Genomic DNA, 17642 nt, shown 5'->3' on the forward strand with positions numbered 1-17642 from the left:
GGGTTTGAGCCCAGAGCTCCTCATTCTGAAGCCTGAGCCCACAACTTCTTCCCGCAGTGCCTTCCCCCAGCATATGTACACAGAGCTCCGAAGGCCAGTTGTCTCAGCTCACCCTGTGTCACGTGTCAGCCTCAGGCTAAGTGCTGGCACAAAGGATGTCATTCAGTCTTACAACGAAGGGCCTACTGGGATAGCCTCTGGACAACTAGGGAAATTGAGGCCCCAGGCTAAAAAGTGACTGCCTGGCTGGGCAAGAGGCAGTGGTGAGGTTCAAACCCCAACCTACCAGCTCCAAACCTCCTGTAGGTACACGTATGGCCTTATCCTGCTCTTCACCAGAGAGAAAGGGAGCCCAAGACAGGCCTAGGATGGGGAGCTGCTAACAACAGCTCACCCCATCTTACAGCCAAGAGACAGGACCCTTGAAGAGCCTCTGGGTAGGGCCATCGGCCTAAGTGGCTTCTGCACCTCCTCTGAGGACCCCTCCTCGCCCTGCATGCCCCACCACCAGCCACTCCTTGAACTACTTCCCAGGTGAGACTCATTTCTGACCCTCAGGTTATAGCACGTTTCCAAGCTCACTCATCTAGCCTCCCCTTTACTCAGAGCCTCACCTGTATTTAAAACCCACTGGAGAGCAAGTCTCAGGCAGTTTTTGACACAGTTGCCCAGGGGTGTCAAACTCTTTTTCACCAGGGACCACATCAGCCTCGCGGTTGCTTTCAAAGAGCCAAGTGTGATTTTAGGACTATATAAATGTAACTACTCCTTAACTAGGGGCAAGGAGTTCGGCGCCGCTGCCATGCAGAAACAAGGTGGAGGGCCAGGTTCGGCCCGCGGGCCTTGTGTTGGCCACCTGTGCACCAGCCCTTCACCCTGTGCTTGTTCCTTTCTCTCTCCTGCAGGTATGCAGCCGCCCCACACCCACTGCTGTCTTTTGATCCCCACTTCGGCCATGATGGGACATCCAGCGGGGACTCTTCCTCAGGTGGCCTGACCAGCCAGGAGAGCACGATGGAACGCCAGAAGCCAGGTAGGGTTTCCCCAAGCCAGCTGTGCCCACCTATGTCACCCCGCAGGACCACTACTTACAATTTGACAGGTGATACCCCTCCTCCTGGCAGATGGATAAAACATACAGGAAAGCTGTAGGGGCCACACATAAGATTAGACAGTTCACCCAGGAGAGCAGCGGGACCAGGGAGCAATCCTCCATGCAGACAGGGCATCAGCAGATGCTGTCTGCCCACTGTCGGTCAAGATACAGGGTACCGGTGTGTCCCATGAAGGTGGCACCCACCAGAGGACAGAGTTGAAAAGGACTGAAAGTCGTGCTCTCGGGGAGCAGAACCCACTGGGCTCTGAGGCTTTCGCGCAGGCCCCTCCTGCTTATACAGGATCCAGCAGAAGTAAGGCCTGCATGAGTGTGGGTGGTAGGATAATAATACGGGTGTAACAATTTGTAGCTTTAATGTGAACATTTCACCTAAAATGTCATATGATGTGCTTGAGTGTGATACTGTTATGTTGTAGAATCACATCCTTATGATTTTGTAATAAAAAAAGGACGTTATTTGTGCCAAACCCTGTACTTCTACTGTTACTCAAGTACAGTGCATACCGAGAAAAGAGCCCAAATTATGAGTGTCCACTGTGATAACATACCACAAAGCGAACGTGCCGCGTTCCACGCCTGCGGCAGGAACATGGTCAGCCTCCGAAAGCCCCGTGCCCCTCCCAGTCAGCGCCCGCACAGCCCACCCCATCCAGCCTCTCACAGCCAGACTTCGTGTTGCATGGGTTTGAATTTCATGTGCATAGAATGTAGACTCACTGGATGCATTGTGTGTGTGTGTGTGTGTGTGTCTGGCTTCTGTTACTCTATGTTGTGTTAGTGAGCAGTGGCCATGTGATTGGATGTAGTAACACAATTTCTGAGTAGTATTTATCCACTGTCTGAATCACCCACAACTGATTACTCCACTCTAATGTTCATGGACATTTGGGTGGTTTCCAGTTTGGGGGTGCTTAGAATAGGGCTGCAGGGATGGGCCCTGTGTCTGTCTTTTGGTGAGCACAGGCTCACATGTCTGTAGGGTGGAATTGCTGGGTCACATGTTTAACTTCATAAGAGACTGCCAGACCTTTTCCCAAAGTGACAGACCATATCACACGCCCACCAATGATATCTCAGAGTTGTACTTCCTCATGTTCTCACCAACCTTTTCTTCTTTTTTTTTTATAAAGGAGACTGGGTTTTTTTTCTAATTGATTTTTAGAGAGAGAGGAAAGGAGAGAGAAACATCAATTTATTGTTCCACTTATTTATTAATTCATTGGTTGAATCTTTTATGTGCCTTGACCGGGGATCAAACCTGCAACCTTGCTGTATGGGGACGACACTCTGACCTGAGCAGCCCACCCAGGACCTCACCGACCTTTTCGTGTCAGCCATGTGGTAGCAGCACATTGTGGTTTAATTTGCATTTTTCTGGTGCCCAGTGAGACTGTGTTCTCACCTGTTTATTCTCCTCTATATAATGATTATCATGGGTATATTATAGTTAGACAAATATTTTAAACATAATTTTGCAGAACGAACTATAGCCCCTTTGAAGTCAGGAACCATCAGATAAATGGGTAGATTCTAAAGAAAGAAAACTAGTGAAGTTGTCAGACGCTGGAGGGGGAAGAGGCGGAGATGTCCACTTAGGGCACAGGTGGCAAACACAAGGCCCACGGGCCGAATCCAGTTCTCCACCTTGTTTTACCTGATGGCAGCACCGAGCTCTTTGCCCCTAGTTAAGGAGTACTTACATTTATACAGCCCTAAAATTATATTTGGCCCTTTGAAGGCAACCATGAGGCTGATGTGGCCCCTGGTGGAAATGAGTTTGACACCCCTGGGTCAGGGGATGTTCCAGAGTTCCCAGGCACTGTGGGATGGTGAAGAGGTTGCATAGCCCAGGACGAGCAGGCTAGCCCCATGGTTCCCTGAAACCAGGGAAAACAGATGGACTTCAGGTTGCCCTCCAGGGCCTGCAGACATGCTTACCTGCCTGTCCCTGCCTGCAAGTCTGTGCTTTTTGCTTCAAGACAGACAGATTTGCAATTTTTCACTCCCATCCAGTTCAAAAAAGTGTTGCTTGTGATTTCAGTACACTGAAGTGTAAAATGGGGAGGAAATTTTTCCAGCCTTCACCATGGGCCCCAAATAAGGTGTCACAGAAACTCACCACTGTCTACCATCTCTCTCTTCTCTTATGTCTCCTAGAATTTGGTTCCCCTCTCCAAGATACTGCCTTGGGACCTTGTTATAAATTGACTGACACCTCCTTCCCCTCCCCGATCCCCCACACAAATCATGAAGTCTAGAATGTATTCAGGATCCAGAAAAAAGATAGTTCAGACTGAGGGGCATCAGGTACCACGACAGACATGGGGATTGGCCCAGCTCTGACCAGGTGGTAGTGATCGTAGTAGCAGCCACGTAGTTTCGTGTACGTGTCGTGTGCCCAGCACTGTCCCGGGTGCTCCACATTTCCTCCTATTTCGTCACCTCAGGAACACAACAGAGTGGACACTTTTTATGCACCAGTAGAAGTGAGGAAGATGAGGCACAGAAAGGTTGTCACTTGGCTGAGGTTCCTGCTGATAAGTGGCAACATTGAGATTTGAACCAAGGCCTGCTGGGGTCTAGAACCCCTCCTGTCCATAGATACCAACCATAATTCCTCACCCGCAGAGTGTGATCATTTCCCATGCCTCAGAGCTACCCAGCTGGGAAGGTGTCCCCAGGATCACCAGCTGCCCCGACCGAGTCCACCCATGCCTGGCCCTGATTTCAGCGTGTGAAGGATGAAGCAGGAGAGTCAGAAGGTCACTGGAGGCCAGTTCAGAGGTCCAGTGAAGGGCCCAGGATCAGGGTCAGCTGAAGGTAGAGCCAAGGACACTGGGGCAGCCGGAGAGGGGAAGGAACCTGGCTGCTCACAAACGGTACACCAGGCTGAGCATCAGGAATACAATGTAAGCCAAACCGATACAGCCTCTGCCTGCTTGGAGCTAAGAGTCTGATGGGAAAGACAGACAATGGGCAGGGCATACAAAGTACTTACCCATGGCACTGAGCATCAGGTGGGCGCTAACACAGTTCTGGGAGACAGATCGGTGACATTTGAGAGAATCTCTGAGCAAATCACAGTTCAAGCGAGGCTGAAAGAGTACAAAGGAGCAAGCCGGGAGAGCATTCCAGAGGAGACAACAGCTGGTCGACAACCCTGAGCAGGCAGTGAAGCTGGTGTCGGAGGAACAGTGGAAGGCCCATGTGGCTGGCAAACTGATGGGAGGTGACAGGGACAGAACCTGTGGTGCAAAGATGGGATGGGACCTGACTCGAGTCATCACAGGGTGTCTTTTGCTACAGATTCTTGCCGGGTCAGGACATTAGAGAGGGAGAGATGGGTAGGTTCTGGATATGGTCATTTGAAGGTAAAGTTGACCAAATTTCCTGATGCCTCGATGTGGGTAAGAGAGAGAGGAGTCAAAGGTGATACCAGGTTTTCGGCCTGAGAAGCTGAAAGGATGGAGTGGCCATTGACTGAGCGGGAAAGACTGAGAGAGACAGGTCTGAGGGGAGACAAAGAGTTGACTTTGGCCACGTTCAGTGGAAGTGCTAGCAGACGCCCAGTGGGGGTATTGTGAGGCAGCCATATGTATGGTCTGAAGTCAGGGGAGAGGCCCAGGCCAGAGACAGAAACGCATGTGTTATCAGTCTCACAGGTGGTAGTTAAGGCTGGATGTGACAGTTGCAGGCTTGGTTGTCTGTGCAAATGTGGTTTCCTGGCATGGGCTGGCTGCCTCCCGGGAGACCAGCACCTCCTGGGGTGTGGGATGCTCCAGAGAGGAAAAGCATTTCCAGAGGTAGAGCAGGTGGCCAGCCTCCCTGCTCTCCTGTATCCATGGTTCCCAAGTGAAAGCCACACGGGCAGCGACACCTCGACTGTGCCAGCCAGGCTGCTCTCTGCAGTGACCTAAGTGCTCTGTCTGGCAGACAGGCCCACCTTCCCCAGAGCATTTGTAAGATTGGTAGATATTAACTAGCCCTCCGTTGGGTTCTTTGTGCTTTTGTTTTGTTTGTTTTAAGTCAGATGCTCAGTTCAGGATCATTGGCTTTGGGAGTTCAGACTAATTTACTCACACCCACACCAGCCATCACAATTTTAAACCTGTTTCACATTAGAACCAGCAATTCCACTTGTAGAATTCTGTCCCGGACACAATATCCCACACTTGCTCAAAGTTGTATGTAGAAGGAAGGCTACCAAAACATTTTTAAGAAAAAGTGAAAATAACTGAAATGTCCATCAGTAGGAAACTGGTTAAATAATTGATGTCCATTCACATGGCGGAGTACTGTGCAGCTGTCAAAAATGAGATAGCTTCACGTTCAGTTATGTGAAGGTGTGTCACGAAGACATAAAGCAAAAGTAAGTGTAAGTATATTGTGAAGTGAAAATCAATTTGTAGGACAATGTTTATTATCTCATTTCCATTTACCAAAAAAAAAAAAAAAAAAATTGAGCTCATTTAACCAACAAAGGATCACTACCTTGCATATATAAAGAACCCTATACACCAATAAAATAAAACATAGTCAGTCCCATGGAAAACTAGGTAAAGGATATGAGCAAGTTATTTACAAAATAAATACAAATGGTCAGTAAGGATGGAAATGTGCTCAGCCTCCTTTGGAGATAAAGATCGAGGATTGTTGTAAAGCTTTGATGAGTTTACTCATGTAAAGCACTAGAATGGGGCCTGGCACAGCCTACGCGCTCAGTAAATATTCCGTTACTGAGCGTTGTTATGCTCGCAAGATGTAAGTTGATGGGGTCATGGCATTTGTGAGATGAGCAGACAAGCTGGCAGAGGGGCGGCGGCTCCATCACAAACCATATTTAGGGCCGGATTGTTTGGGCGGACTTGGGCCAGGGCCTGAGTCACTTCTAACCACTAATGTGTCTCCTGTCTCCCTGCAGAACCTTTGTGGCATGTGCCCGCCCAGGCCCGGCTCTCAGCCCTGGCTGGAAGCAGCGGGAGCAAACACACCTCCAGGCAGGATGCAGCAGGCAAAGATTCCCCCAACAGGCATTCCAAAGTGAGTCTGGGCCCCTCCTGCCCCACCCCGGGGGAGTCCGGGCTATAGGCATTGGCTGTTTGGTTTGCTGTGACTGCTATGGGCCAGGCAGCTTCACCTTCCTGGTGTGGGTGTGGGCCTGGGCCTCTGAACTCCATTCCTTACTGAGCACATTCCTTACTTTTGCCACCTTCCTCTTGGGCTAAATGCTGGAGTTAGAGCCAGCCAGGCGCACATCCTGGCTCCAGCCCTCAGCAACTGTGCCATCGCCTCCCCTTCCCGGGCCACGCTTTCCTCAGTATCACATCAGTTATGGTAGGTGTCTTCACCAGCTCGGGCTTTGTAACAAAAATACCGTGCAGTGGGTTAGCTTAATAAACAGAAATTTATTTCTTAACAGTTCTGGAGGTTGGGAAGTCCAAGCTTCAGTGTCTGGTGAGGGCCCAGTTTCTGGTTCATAGACAGACTTCCCACCTCATGTGCTAGAAAGGGCAAGGGAACTCTCTGGGGTCCTTTTTAAGAGCATGAATATACATAAGGATTTTACAATCCCATTCATGCGGAATATATAAATATACATGTAAGAATAAGTAGAAAAATATATAAGGATTTAAAAATCCCATTTATAAGGGTTCCACCCTCATGACCTAATCACCTCCCAAAGGTGCTGCCTCCTAACACCATCTCACTGGGAATTAGGATTCAACACGGGAATTTGGGGAACACAGACATTCAGTCTGTGGCACTAGGCTAACAGCTGTAACAGGCAGTCCCCGAATCTCAGTGACCTCGCACAGTACAGTTCAGTTCAGGTATTCAGGGAGCAGCTCTGCACGTGATGATTCAGGATCCCAGACCCCGCCCTCTTGTAGCTCCACGGTCACTCGGGGCCTTGGAGCCCCCTGCTGGGTCCCTGCCTCTTTCCAACAGACGGGGGCGGGACGAAGAGAGATTCTGGGGGAAGTGCTTGGAGCCCGGGCCTGGAAATAGCATAAATCACGTTCACGTGTTGCGCTGACCAGTACGTGATCACACCTCACTGCAAGGGAAGCTGGAAAATGCAGTCCTGTGTGCCCAGGCGAAGGAGATAGTTTTGGTGAGCACTCGGCAGTCTGTTCGCATCCATTCACTCCGTGAGTGTTTGATGAGCACTTACAATGTGCCAGGCGTCGGGGCCGCAGTGATGAAGAGAATGGAAGAGCCCCTGGGCTCACAAAGCTGACACACCAGTAAGACAGCGAGCAGTCAGCGGATAAACCAGTACGTGGTGTAACGCCAAGAGCTGATCCTTGCTGGGAAAGGAAAACAAAGCAGAGTTGAAGGAAAAGAGAGTGTCAAGCACTGGTGCTTTAGGATGAAGTGGCTGGACAAAGCCATTGAGGAGGTGACTGTAAGCCCAAACCCTGACTGAAGTAAGGAGTGAGCCATGAAAACACCCTGGAGGGGAGAGCATTGCAGGCAGAAAGAGCAGCAGGTGCAAAGGCCTTGGAGTGGGTGTGTGCCTCACATGCTCAAAGAGCAGCAAGGTGGCCCCTGTGGCTGGAGCAGAGTGAGCAAGAGGGAGGGAGAGACAAAGTTAGAGACCAGAGCATGAGTCCAGATTGCTCAGGGACCTTGGTGAGGACACTTGCTTTCCCTGAGTGCAGTTGAGCCACAAGAGGGTCCTAAATAGGAAAGGGACATGAATTAACGCAGGTGTTCACAGCCTCCCTCCGGCATCATACAGGAACAAACGGGCAGGTTGCAGGGGAGACGGGGACAGGAGCAGGGAGACCAAGGAGGAGGCTGCTGCCGTAGTCCAGGCACAGGCAGTAGATGGAGCCACAGGAGAAGTGGTGGGTTCTGATCTGTTTTTAAGATGCTGGTGACAGGATTTACTGTTGGACTGGACATGGTGTGAGAGCAAAATCAGGGTCCAGGGTGACTCCAAGGCTCTTGGATGGGGCAGCTGAAAGGATGAGATACCACTATTGAGATAGGGAGAGGCAAATTCGGAGGAAGTCTAGGAGCTGAGCTGTAGACTTGCTGAGCTCAAACTGTGAGCTCGTGTTGCGTACATAATATCCTCCATCCGAGCTACCCCACAAGGTGGTCATTGTCAGCCCCGTTTTACAGGTGTGGAAACAGGCACTTGCCCAAGGTCACATGGCCAGTAAAAGAGGGAAACAGAGTTAGAAGCTATCTTGGCTCCAGGGGTCACACTCATTGGAGACCCAAGAATGGAATGTCTGCCTCACCCTGGAGCCCAGGGATGACACACTTCTCTTGCCTTCCAGGGAGAACCTCAGTACTCCAGTCACTCCAGCAGCAATACCCTGTCCAGCAACGCGTCCAGCAGTCACAGTGACGATCGCTGGTTTGACCCCCTGGACCCTCTGGAGCCAGAGCAAGACCCCCTTTCCAAGGGCGGCTCTAGCGATAGCGGCATTGACACCACCCTCTACACCTCCAGTCCCAGCTGCATGTCACTGGCCAAGGTGCCTCGGCCGACTAAGCCACACAAGCCCCCAGGAAGTATTGGCCTTTATGGAGGTGGGCGTGAGGCCACTGGGCGGTCCCACCATGCAGACAGGCGGCGGGAGGTCTCTCCTGCCCCCACAGTTGCTGGCCAGAGCAAGAGCTACCGACCGAAGCTGTACAACACGGGCTCCAGCACCCCCACAGGCCTGGCGGGGGGCAGTCGCGACCCACCGAGGCAAACCAGGTAAGATGCGCTCCTAGCCTGAGCCCTGACCCCTTTCTGCTTCCCACACAGTCTTGGTGGCAGGGTCCCCTCCCCAGAAACATGCTCACAGATGTATGAGCTTGCATAAGAGTTTGCTTACAAAGTCCAGAGACTCATGGGGCACCCGTGCTGCCCATCCGTCAGTCCTTCAGGACCCAGTAGAGGGAGAAACCCCTGGCTGGCTGTCTCCATCTGTCCCTGATGTCCTCTGTCTCTCTTTCCTTCTCCCTCTGCTGAGACCCATGGTTTCTGTGCTTTGGGGTTCACAGACTATATCTGTTAGGAGTGTGTTTAGCTGGAGGTAATAGGAAACCTGACCTGCAGTGGCTTAAACAAGTAGGGGTTTGACAGTCAGGGGAAGTCCAGAGAGGACGGAGCCAGGCTGGTACAGCAGCTCAGGGACGGTCCAGGCCATGTACCCTGCGTATTCCTGCTCCACCATCCTTATTGTGCAGACTGCGACTTCCTGGTCTCCCAGTGGCAGTGGTGACCTTGGGGAGTGTGGGGGTAGAGAACAGAGGAAAGATTGCAGCAGCTGTGTTGCTCCTTTTGTGTGGAGAAAGCAAAACTTTCCCAGAATCCCCTTAAGCTAGCAGTGTCCCAGGACCACCCCAGCTACAAGGAAGTCTGGGAGGTCACAGGGCAGCCTTCCAGCCAACACAGTAAAGGGCCATGGTTCCCAGATGGTCCTCTGGAGGGCTGTTAGCACAGAAGCTGGGTCCCACTCGGAGTTCCTGATTCAGTAGGTCAGAGTGGGGCCTAAAAATATACAGTTTTTAAAAGTTCCAGTTGGTACTCATGCTGCAGGCCCTGGGACCACACTTTGAGAACCACTGGTAGAGAGGCCACCCAGGGAATGAGAAAGAACAGGCACTGGCAGACCGACAACCTGGAGTCTGAGCCACACACTTTGAGAATCTGACGAAAGCCATGAACCACCTCCCAGAAAATTGCACAGAGGTGGGGCATTCCTTCTGCAGTCATAGGGCTCCACCTGGTCCATGGGCCTTTTCAGGGGTCTGTGGCCTCAGGCAAGGATTACTGGGCTCCATCCCCAGGGCAGATCGTCCCCAGGGCAGGCCTGTAAGGCCACAGCCTCCCTTCCGGTCCCTGAGCCACCCCTGAGCCCCTGAGCGGGGCCAGCTTGAGTCCCAGACCCCACCCCCCCCCCACCCCCCCCACCCCCGCCCCGTCAGCTTTCCGATGCCTCTGCCAGTCCTCAGACCTGCAGCCTGTCCACACAGGACACATGCACCAGGCAGTGGCCTCAGGCCTCCCTGACACAACCCACAGTGGCTTTATATGTATGTCTGTGTTTTTTAAAAAAGGTGAAGCAGAAATTTCCCAAACAGTACTTAGCCTGTGTGCAAAGCACTTGGGTCTAGTCTCGTCTGTTTAAAATCTTGGAATTCTGTTCCCTGCCCCCTGAAATGATGTCATGATTCAGTGGTGCTCCCCTGGCAGATCTGGATTTCAGAGTACCCGTATGTTGGTGCTTCCCCTCCCCTGGTGCATGGATCCCCAGTCCAGGGACCCAGGAGAAGGGTGAAGGTGGGGGGAGAGAGTGTGCCGGTGAGCTCGGTGTCTGTCTCAGCCTGCCTCTCTAGGCAGGTAGTTCTTAATCATTGGAACTGACTCTTTTGACAGCGCCTTCATCCATTTATTTATCCACTCACTTCACTGACAAATATTTCTTAGGGATTTGTTTTGTCCCAGGCACTTGCTGGTTGCTGAGCAAATTCGGCGGAGGCCCCCAGCCCTTACCTCCACCCACCACCAGTTGAGACAGATGAGAATCAGGTCATCAGTGAGACAGATGGTCAAAGAGTGCCCCACTGAGAGGGGCTCGCTGTGACGGGGGTGCGATGGCCCCTGTGCTGGGCACAGGCCTGTATTAGTGACATCGTGTTGTGGAGTCTGTGACATAAAGGTCGCAGCCCCGGGGAGTAGACTGTGGCCGCAGCAAGAGGGGGTATGAAATTACCCTGCGTCTCAGAGAAGGATTTGCTGAACCCAGAGATGAAGACAATAAAGTGGGAGAGGAGCCCGCCACCAAAAAGGGCCCTGGGGTTGGGAGCTTTAATTTGCATACAGACAATTGATGCTAATTGCAAATCATTCTTATCTACTCATTAAAGCTGCTTCCCGAAGTTTTCTCCTAGGCAACCAGGCTCTAGTGTGGAACAGCATTCCCAAAATGGGGTGCTCGAAGTGATTTGGGTGGTACGGGAGGAAAATGTTGTACTTCAAATGGATGTATGTTTGCTTTAATGGGTATTAAGGAAAGTGTTACTGCTCATCCCCTGATTTTACAGATATTGCCTTGGACAAGTTCAGGAAAATTAAGTGAATTGATTTAAAGAAGCATCTTCGTGGTAGATGAGAGTGTGGGCCCAGAATCAACCCTCCGCAGTTCAGGCCCTCCTTCTGCCCTGTCTTGGCTGTGTGACCTTGGGCAAATGACTGAACCTCTCTGAGCCTCAGTTTCCTCATCTGAGAAATGGAGGATAAATCACATAACTACCTCATAGGGATGTGGTGAGGATGCAGTGAGCTAGAGCCCTTAGAACAGTACCTGGCAATGGATTTCAGGTCGGGTTTGGCTGTTAGAATCACGGGGATTTAGGAAAAGATGAGGTCAGCCTCAACTAACTAAATCCGAATGTCTCTCCTGGGCCAAGCCTGTTACAGGCAGTGAGGGAACACTGTGGTGACCAAGACCGCCTTGGGCCTGCCCTCTCAGGGCTCAAAGCCCAGGGGTGCCCTGGCTGGGTCGCTCGGTTGGAACGTCATCCCATACACTAAAAGATTGGGGTTCCATTATCCTGGGTCCGGGTGCATCCAAGTGCATCCGATCCCTGGTCTGGGAGCCCACAAGGGGCAACTGATTCTGTCTCTCTCTAAAAGCAATGAAAAAATGTCGAGTGAGGATTTGGGGGGGAAAAAAAAAAAAAAAGCCCAATGGGGGAGGCAGACCGGCCCCAAACAGTGCTGGTTGGGGTAAGGAAAGCACCTGGGACGAGGGAGCCCAGAGGAGGGGCCTCACCCAGTTAGGGGAGGGGTTTTCCTGGATTTAAGAGGCTGAGCTGACCACAGACCCAGGAGGTTAGAGTGTTCTAGACAGAGGATGTGTGAGCCCCACTGTCAGCCCCACTCGCCCTCCACTTCGCAGGGCCTCCCACAATCCTGCCGTCTCAACAGGCACAGGTTCCCAGACGGGCCTGAGCCCCTGTGCTCAGGGCGCCCACCTGGCCTCTGTGTCTGCTGTCTCAGCCCGTTCTCTTGGGCCAGGCTGGAGTGGCCACCCGCTGCTCACGGGGGGCGGGGGGGGGGGGGGGGGGGGACAGGCACCAGCGCTTCGTGGCTGCCTTTGTCTCTGCTCCCATAGGCTGTATTGGGTGGCACCTGTGTGTTCGCACAGAGCACCTGCCTTGTGGCTGGCTCTCTGCTGGGCACTGCCAGCAGCCAGGGCCCAGGCTGTCCTTTTTAGGATTTTATTTATTTTTGGAGAGGGAAGGGAGGGAGAAAGAGAGGGAGAGAGAAGCATTGATTGGTTGCCTCTCTCATGGTCCCAACAGGGGATCTTCCCTCAACCCAGGCACATGCCCTGACCAGAGATCTTAACTGGTGGCCTTTCAGTTCACAGGCTGGTGCTCAATCCACTGAGCCACAGCAGCCTGGACCAGTTTTTTTTTTTAAGGGAGTAAAGAAAGATGGGGTATGGACAGGGCATCCCTCTGCAAGTAGCATGTGCAGAGGTCCTGAGGGCTCGGGTGGGTGCCATAAGTCACTGAACACAGGTCCCATGGCTCAAGTGTAAAAATTGAAGGTGCAGCTGAATTTGGGGGGGTCAGCAGGGGGCAGACCACTCAAGGCCCTGTCAGCCATATTAGGGAGTTTGGATTTGATCCTAAGAGCTGCTGGCAACAAGGAAGGTTTTCAGTAGAAAGGGTACTGCAGACAGATTTATGTTTTGAAAGGTGGTGCTAGGCTGGGGCTAAGGCCAAATGTGAGTGAGAAGGAAGGGGGCCTGGACCTGAAGACAGAGCAACCATGGATGCCTGAGCAGGTGACACTGCCAGGACATAAGGAGGGAGACAGACAGGTCCTGGATGGTGCCAGTAAGCTGGGCAAGAGTCAGGGCCAACCACTGAGTGTCAGGAGGCTGTTGCAGACCAAACACATTGAGATTCTGAGAAAAGAGATGAGCAGGACTGGACAGGCCTGACCCTTAAAGCACTCACTATGTGCCAGGCACTATTTGCAACATGGTGATCTAGCAGGGACCAAAGTCACCTCCCTTGTAGAGCTGACATTCTCCTGGGGAGAGCAAGACAGGCAGACAGACAGCTGAGCAGCCACGTAATATTAATATGCCAGGTGGCAGTGAGATCTGGGGGAAAAAAATACTCTGGGCTGTTCTGGGGGGAACAGATTATTTCAGGGGTAGGAGGAATGAGCTTGCTGGCAAAATTTAAGGGCTGCCGGGAAAGGGATGGGCCCTGTCATGCCCAAACAGGGAACCCCCCACCCACACACTGAGCCTGTAGCAGCTTGTGCCCACTGATGACTTCAGTGACTTCACAGACTCTCCCCCCAGACGTTCGTCATGGGAGCCTGGCTTCGGGGCACACGGCCAGGCGCCAGTGCCTACTGTGGGCACCGCAGTGGGCTGTGTGATCCCAGGCGGGCAGCCACCTGGCCCCCTGCCCTCTCCTGAGGCAGCACACACTCCAAACCTTCCTGGGTTTCCAGAGCAATTTGTCAGAGCTGTTCAGGGGCAATCAGAGGCTCTGGCTCCACGTGGAGCTGCCACAGCCGGGTGTTCCCAGGCAGGCAGGAAGCACGTGGCCTTGCATTCCTGGGCTGTGCTGCGGGAGTCACCAGGATACCCTTCAGGGGGCACAGCCCCAAAAGGTAATGGGAAGGCCTTGGGACCCACTGGAGCTCACCCTGCCTGTGTGAGCAAGGAGACTAGGGCCACACATGACAGACACCTACTTCAAGAGTCCCAGTCAGCTTGGGAAGAGAACCCAGGCCAACTCAAGGGAAGGTGGGAAGAGATCTTTGGGGGAGGGAGCAATTCAAAGGCCCTGAGGTGAAAATGTTTCTGGCATGTTTGGGAACAGCTTCCATCCAGCTGGAGCAGAGCGAGGAGGAGCTTGAGGGCAGAGGGGACAGACCAGATGGTGTGCGGCCTAGGGGGCGTGGGGAGGACTCTGACTCTCACCCTGAGTGAGGTGGAGCCATACAGAGTCCCAAGGAGAAGAGGGCTGTGATCTCTCGGCTCTGCCCAGGCTTCTCTGGCTGTGTCTGGGGGTGGGCAGAAGGAGCATGCTGTGATGGTGGATGGGCAGTGGTCGGTGGAGGTGGCGAGCACTGGGTGGATCTGCATCAATTTGGACCCCACAGCCTCTCTGAAGACCTGCCACTTATGATCCCAGGCCACAGGGTGGAATGTGGCCACTCACAGCTTCTGTCCTGGGACATTACTCCAGCCCCGCGCAGAAACTGACTGACTCACAGGCCATGCCGCATACCAGGGGCCTGGGCAAGATTGGTCCTCAGTGAAGGCTGAGTGTCAGGAGCCCGGAAAGGCCCACCTGCAGGTGTCTGGGTAAGCAGTGTTATTTCCAGGGCTCTGGCTGTGTCCAGATCACAGCGCTACCACTCACCGACCATGTGGCCTCCATCAGTTCCTCTGCGGCTCTACTTCCTCATCTGTGAAATGGGTGTGATGATCGACTCTGGTCTCAGGCTGTACGGATGAACCAACATCTTGCACTAAAGTACTTAGCACAGGGCCTGAGACAGAGCTGGGTCCGAAGACACCTGCCGCTGCTCGGTTTTATGCTCACTGCGGGTTGGTCGTGACTACTGCTGTCATCAAAAGAGTACAGGCTGGTGGCTAAAATCGGGGTCTCTTGAGCCAGGCTGCCTGGGTTTGCATCCTGGCTCTGCCTCTCCAAGCTACGTCATTTGGGACAAGTTATTCAATCTCTGAGCCTCAGTTTCCCCACTTGAAACATGGGGGTGGTGGCAGTTCCTGCCTCATGGGGTCCTGAGGTAACTAAATGAAGTGACACCTGTCAGGTGTTCAGAGCAGGGCCTGGCTGTGGCAACAGGCTCGGCTCCATCAGCACTGTCACCATCACCTGCTGCACCACTGCTCTTCCTACTGACAGCAGGGGCACAGCACCCTTTGTGCGTGTATCACCCACCCTGGGCCACCCATGCAGACCAGAGCATGGCATGTGTCCGTGCAGCTGTGTGATTTCTCCAACTAGCCTATGGTTTTTCAGCTTTTTTTGTAAGCCACAAAACCTTTTACTCCAGCAAAGTCTTCGGTACTCCCCTAAGATACAACAGCCTCTCTGGGGGAAGGTGGGGTTAGCCTGCTGAGCAGGATGCCGCCCTGCCCCCAGTCCTGGCTGAGTCCAGAGCACGTGCTTTTAGCCCCTGGACACAGCACATCCCTGTATAATACCTGCAGCTCGGGGAGCCCACTCCTGGTTCCCAGACTGTGCGAGCACTTTGCACATATGAGCTTGTGAGAAGGGACTCAGGCGAAGGTTGCTGTGTGTCAGTTGGAGCTGGTAGTGGAACCTGGGTCAGGTGAGGAACATGGCCCACGTTCTCATCCACCGCCTGGTGCTGCCTCAGTTTTCAGGTCATAGCCGAGGCCCAGGAAGGACACCTGTCCATGCTGGTGCTTCAGAAAGGATGTGTGTTCACTCTGTGGATTGGTAGGCAACTGAAGAACTCCACCCTGCACCGGGCACTTGGAGCCGCTTGCGGTTCATGGGTGTGTGGGAAGCAGCACCTGCCTCAAGGAGCTGGACCGAGATACACGGCATATTCAGGGGAATAGTTCTAGGTTGAGGCTGTGCCATGCATGAGGCACCATCAAGTCCTCAGGCTTGTCGAGGGTGAAGATGGACATGTCATGGGAATGCCTGTGGCTACAAGTAACAGAAATTGCCACCTCAGTTGGAGGAAGGTTCTTACCTCATAGAACACAAAGTCCCAAATTAGGGAGGCCCCCAGGACTGGGTGATTTCTTGGCCCAGGGACCCAGGTTCTTTCCCTTGTTTTTCTTCTGCCTTTATCACCCTACAGGCTAGCTCCCCTCACAGTCTCAAAGTGTCTTGTCATTCCACCAGGTAGTCACAGTGGAAAAGGAAGTGTTGTTTTCCTGCAAGTGTTTTTTAGTACAAAGATCTTCCCCAGAAATCGCCCTGCACACACACACACACACACACACACACTCTCTCTCTCTCTCTCTCTCTCTCTCTCTCTCTCTCTCTCCCTCCCTCTCCCCCCCCCCCCCCCCGGGGTCTCACTGGCCAGAAGTAGATCACAGGCCCACCCCACACCCACCCCAGACCAATGGCTTCAACCAATCAGGATTTTCCCCCTGGGCTGGCTATTCGGCCACCTTGCCCAAGCAAGGGATGAGTAAAATAAGCCTTCGTTTATAGGGTGAGGGAGGATTAGGATGACATCCTCGGTGTCTGCCACAGGGCCTGAAGGGGGGCAAACCCATCTCAGAAGAGGCAATGGATGAAGCTGGCTGGCAGACACCCTTTTCCCTTCCTTTAATCATCTCACGTTTTTAGCTCCCAGAAGTTGGACGTGCCTGATGACAAGGTAGAGAAATAAGTGCTGTAGAAAGTGAAAGTGAAGGTAAAATCAGTTATTCATGATACAGTCATAGAGTGAACCCTCTGCAGCCATTGGAGAGAGAGGGCCTTGTACAGACTGATGCGGAGAGATCTCCAGACGTGCTGTTAAGGTAAAAGCCAGATGCAGAGCAAGCTCACGATATGCTGCCATTTATTTTATAACGGAAGGTCGGGAGGATACACACTCCGTCTCATGTACGTGTGCGTGTGTGCGTGTAGGTGTTCTGTTGAAGAAGAACGGGTGGACCAAGGCTGCCTCGAGGAGGCAGACCGAGTATCAGGCGGCACCTCCTTTTTCCCTGTGCCATTTACGTAGTTTCATTTGTCCGTTGTTCTCTACACATTCCCCATCATCACTGCATCCAGTGACGGTCAGTCAGTGTACGCTCCCCAGAGGTTTTTCTCCAAACTTGCATCAACCCAGTTCTTTGAAACATTTTTGACCCTTCCCGTATATATTTTATATAATTACAATCCAGCATGGACAGCCCTTGTGAAGTTGCACAAAACCACTTACCCTTATGTCACATGATGTTCACCGGCAGTTTTTATGCTATTGTATTTCTTTTCTTCACCCTCAATAATGGTGAAGACCCACTAAATTGATTTTACTACCCACAGTTGGGAAAAAACTGCACATTTCTTCCTGTAAAAAAGACCCAAAAAATGTCCAATAATCGTACAACATATGTACTTTTTAAAAAGAAAAAGTAATTATGCTTTACGCCATGCCTGTTCCCACTTACTGTAGCTCAGACGTAATCAGAAGTCTGTCTTATTCTGTGTGCTGGCTGCATAGCCTTTGATCACATGAGTATGCTTGGAGCGGCCTGTTTAATCCTCTATGAAAAGACATTCAGGCCGCGCCCAGCTTTTCTTGATCACACACAGCACTATAGCGACCCCCCAAGTAGGTGTGCCTGCGTGCACGTGTGCCAGCTTTTCTGTGGCATGGGTTTCTGGGAGATCATGGGTTAGATTGATGCCGCTCATTCATCATTTCTCAGCTCAGGTGCCATTGTCTCCTTGGGGGAGCCCCTCCTGACCACACTAGACAAAGTCCACTCCCAGTGTTACACACTCCATGGCTCCCTGG

The 17642-nt window shown here is 52.4% G+C and overlaps 1 protein-coding gene across 12 annotated transcripts in view; it reads left to right on the forward strand.

The window, feature by feature from the left end:
• The window catches only part of SIPA1L3 (signal induced proliferation associated 1 like 3), a 226640-nt gene that overhangs the window by 183965 nt on the left and 25033 nt on the right, over positions 1-17642 (forward strand). For all 12 annotated transcript variants that reach the window (XM_053914877.1, XM_053914882.2, XM_053914880.2 and 9 more), the window contains 3 exons: positions 906-1033; positions 6039-6157; positions 8413-8840. In XM_053914877.1, the coding sequence (XP_053770852.1) occupies positions 906-1033; positions 6039-6157; positions 8413-8840 (675 nt within the window). The remainder of the gene's footprint in view (positions 1-905; positions 1034-6038; positions 6158-8412; positions 8841-17642) is intronic.

The sequence above is a fragment of the Desmodus rotundus genome, chromosome 12 (assembly GCF_022682495.2).
Source record: "Desmodus rotundus isolate HL8 chromosome 12, HLdesRot8A.1, whole genome shotgun sequence".
Classification (NCBI taxonomy): domain Eukaryota; kingdom Metazoa; phylum Chordata; class Mammalia; order Chiroptera; family Phyllostomidae; genus Desmodus; species Desmodus rotundus.